The sequence below is a fragment of the Vavraia culicis genome, assembly GCF_000192795.1.
Source record: "Vavraia culicis subsp. floridensis unplaced genomic scaffold supercont1.59, whole genome shotgun sequence".
Lineage (NCBI taxonomy): Eukaryota > Fungi > Microsporidia > Pleistophoridae > Vavraia > Vavraia culicis.
The window spans coordinates 14,680-18,696 of record NW_007360662.1 but is presented as its reverse complement, the minus strand read 5'-3'; the positions used below and the strand labels follow the sequence as shown (position 1 = coordinate 18,696).

Here is a 4,017-nt window from a genome sequence, read left to right as displayed (position 1 = left end):
ATCGTAAAAGTATCCAACTGTGTCTTTTTGTATTCAACGCACCCTGCACAATAACCATTTGAACATTTTTTGATCCCATCAAGGGCGAAATTTTCGAAATGAAACCGTGGTATTCGCACCGCGCTATCAACTAATGTCGTTTTCTCGTGCTCATACAGCGGATAGTATCCTATTTGATCCCGCATCCTTGTGCACCATCTAAAACTAGCTGTTTGTCTTCCTTCCAACTGTTCTTGCTCCGAAATGTTCTTATCGGTACAATTCAGTAGAACAGAGAAGAGCTAACAAATAAAAATGCGTACAGGTTACAGCTTTAGTGACAGAAAATATTCCACCGTGTCTCTGTATCTGATCCTGTGTTCAATCTGTTGGCAGCCTTTTCCAAAAATCTGTTTCTCTCTACTGTTTGACACATGTTTTTGAGAACATCAGCTTGGCTGGCCGTACATACAAGAAATTCGATTTCAACGCACATCTTCGCTTATCTATTTCGCTGCACGAGACGGCACAGCCCTGCACGTTCCTCAACCCTTTTCATCATTTGGTAGTATTAATGTGTATCCCAGAAACAGTGGTTTGATTATTCTTCATGCTATAAAGAAACATGGGTTAAGGGTTAGCTTGAAGTTCAAGTTTGTACCGTTTCTGTGTTCTAATTTCAAGTCCAGTATTCGGTATTTAAGAACCTTGATCAACCCCTTTATGACCTGAGCTTGAGCCTATCCATCACCAAACACACCTCAATCTCCTCATCCAGTTGATGATGTGCTCAGTATCTTCTTCGCACCCAACTTTGTTTTTGCAATCAATTTCAGGCTGCAGATGTCCACTATGCAACTCTTTCTGCGGCGCATCGGTCTTCTGTTATTCCAAAACTTATTAACCTGTTGAAATCCAAATGTTTGAGCTCCTTGAAAATTGAGGGGCTCTATTTTTCGTGTAAAAAATCGTGATGAAAAGTAACGCTAACCGAGCATTATATTGTGCCGTCTTTTTGTGATCGGTTAGGAAACATTGTGACATGTGGTGCCGCTGCTATTTTCATTAAACTCCTTGACATTAATAAACAAAAAAGTTGAGAGACTGTTCTCAACGTGTCGAGTAATCTCCAACCCTTCGGCACTCTTGTCACCAGAAACCTAGAAATACTAGCGATGCTATTTCCGTCTTTTGACAGGGATTAATAAATTAATTTGCATTCGGTAACCATGTTCTATAAATATTGTTTGTAAAGGACAGCTGAGAGTGTCTCAGAAGAAGTGAATTGAATGAAAATCTTTAACTATTTATCTTGCGTAGGAATATGGAATAAAATAATTTTATTTTGCATGCAAGGTCGAGTAATTTATTTTAGAGAACTGATCAATCAGCTTCTGAGTTGTCGTTTTATAGTACGAATGAATGTCCTGCAGATCAACAATAATTATAGCACTAATAGGACTTGTTCAGTTGCGTTGGGTTTAGAGGCGGTAAAAAATAATTCATGATGATAAACCGTGTACTTGCGTGCCGGGTCGATCTTGCAAAAAATGGAGCGGTCATATCAGGAGTAGCAGACAGGAAAAGCATTATTGTGTTGTAAGAGATGTATCAGTGCACCATACTACCTCTGGCCCTAACTGTTTTGCGGGGGATGGCAATACGAAAATCAAACGTACTGAGAATACCACGGTTATCATTGGTGAGAGAAACCGTCATCTGTGTTAAAACAATAAATAATTTTGGAAATGGGCATCATACGGTGCTTGTCGATAACATCGCTATGCTCTGGCTGTTTTGCTTGCGCGCTAATATTGACATTGCATGTTCTATGAAAAGCGTGCTATACCACACAATTGTATTTGCCTGCTAAAAAACGACCTAGCACTGCATTGCTCCACCATGCGGCAAAGACAGATAGAACATAAATAAAGAAAAGAACGTTTAATTACCCGTAACGCTATCAATCAAACCTGACCTTCTCTTCGGTACTTATTTTCCATCCTACTTCATGATGTTCATTGCAACCATGTAAATCATACCGGCTACGCCCAACAGAACAACTGCGTATGCAATCGGTCTGAGGATTGTCGATCGCTTGACCAGTCCGATGAATGCAAGTGCCGGCATAATGTAGCATATTGCATTATTACACGTTGCTCCAATATACGACACGATCGTATCGCAATCAAACTCGAAGCACGCAATGACACAGATAAGCGCGACATACGCACTCGTTGCTATGTATCGGTATCTGTTGCTTGCGAGCACCTCCTTCTTAACACCGACGAACTGTTTTAGGATATTTGTCAGTGCTGTCCTTGCGGGATGTGACTGGAAAGCAAATGAACAGCTTAACGTCACAATGAACAACCAGTCACATGCCCTTATAGCATACTCGTTGGCTGCGCCACGCTCCAACAACATCTTACGGACACTCGAGCTATCATCAGTGAGCACCTTCAGAATATTTGTCGTGGCGGCCTCGCCAAAACCAAAATATCCGAACAGTCCGATGGCCATGTAAAGCAAGCCACCCATCAACACGGCACCTATCGCCACTTTAAGAACGCCTGATCGGCTATTATCCTTCAACTGCGAATAAACGGCCACCATGTTTTGCTGGCAGCCTAGCGCAAACAGCAGACCACTCAAGCCGGTCGAATAGCCTTTGTTGAATTTGACAACAGTTACATTCCCGCGGTTGACCAAAAAAACGTACGCGACAAAACACGCGAGGTACACGATTGAAGATACGGATACAAACGACGCGATCCTCAGAGATGAAAGATCCTTCTGTACGGCAAGAAGGAATACCAAAAATGCAGCAGCAACCGTGATAGCCGCCTTGGGAACGGCTTGTTTAATTTCACAATGCACGGTATTGGTGATAAACGTTAAATATGCCATACAGCAGAAGAAACAGCATAACAGTGTGGTAAAGTCAGCAAGGGGTCCCATAAAACGAAACGACCTCACACAAACCGAGTAGTACGTAGGATGGGGGTCTTCCGATTCAATTGCTGCCACGCCGAGCAAGTACATCGTGAGCGTGGTGACAGCCGCAATCATCGCGAACAGGACAAGTCCCTGCACCCAGCCGAGCGAGTAGTAGATCAGCGGCAGATAAAGAACACCAACGCCAAACATTGTATTCATCATAAGAATGCTTCCTTGTATTGCACTCACATTCTTTCCCATGTAATTTAATTTTGTGGGGTACCGCTTAAATTTAATATTTAAACTAAAATTGAGACGAGCATAAACGGATTATCATGGCCAAGCAAAACTAATATAACTTTCAATTCGTTATTAGGTCAACGACTGCCAGAAAAAACATATTCAAATTTTAATTTCTTTACCAGGATTTATTTGCAATTTGTAACGAACGCTTATTTTATTTAAATTAGCGATAAATAAATGTCATCATGGATTTAATCGTAATCACCGCATTTTGTACAAATACGGAGCTTTTCAGATACGAATATGTCAAGTTATGATAGCAGTGGTGATCCGTTTTGCTGGGATACTATCACCGGCTGCACCGTAATTTAATGAAGAACAGTGTTATAGCTTCGTAGTTGAGGGTTGTGTGTGGTTTTAATACGGTATTGTATTGATTTAGTGACTAACCGGGCATGATTTATTCTTTAGGGATAATTTGCGGGAATTCTCCTCTTATCGCACGTGTCATGTCATTGAAAAAATGATAAAACGTGGATCAAAGAAAAGTACAACTTTTTTGGTAATATTGAATCAAAAAGGGATGATTTGATTAATTACGGTCCAATTAAAATGAAAAAAGAGAAATTGGCTATCACCGCGCGCAAACAACCCAAAATACATACTGGCTGACTGTTCATTACCATATTAAAAGTAGCGTTCATGCAACAGCAACATTTTAATCAACAGGCATAGCAATAGGCAAACAAAGCTATAACTGGTTCCTTCGTTTCATCAAACGTGTACATTGTGGTAGCTGCTTGCTTCGCTTGGTATCGTGCCGTCATCACAACAATTTAAAAACGGATCTATGAC

At 41.0% G+C, this 4,017-nt stretch overlaps 1 protein-coding gene across 1 annotated transcript; it reads right to left on the bottom strand.

The window, feature by feature from the left end:
* Positions 1-1,915: 1,915 nt before the first annotated feature.
* VCUG_02386 (uncharacterized protein) lies at positions 1,916-3,180 on the bottom strand (the record flags this gene model as incomplete). The annotated part of the gene is made up of 1 exon (XM_008077203.1): positions 1,916-3,180. One exon carries the CDS (start codon positions 3,178-3,180, stop codon positions 1,984-1,986), a length of 1,197 nt encoding a protein of 398 aa, XP_008075394.1. The 3' UTR covers positions 1,916-1,983.
* Positions 3,181-4,017: the final 837 nt, after the last annotated feature.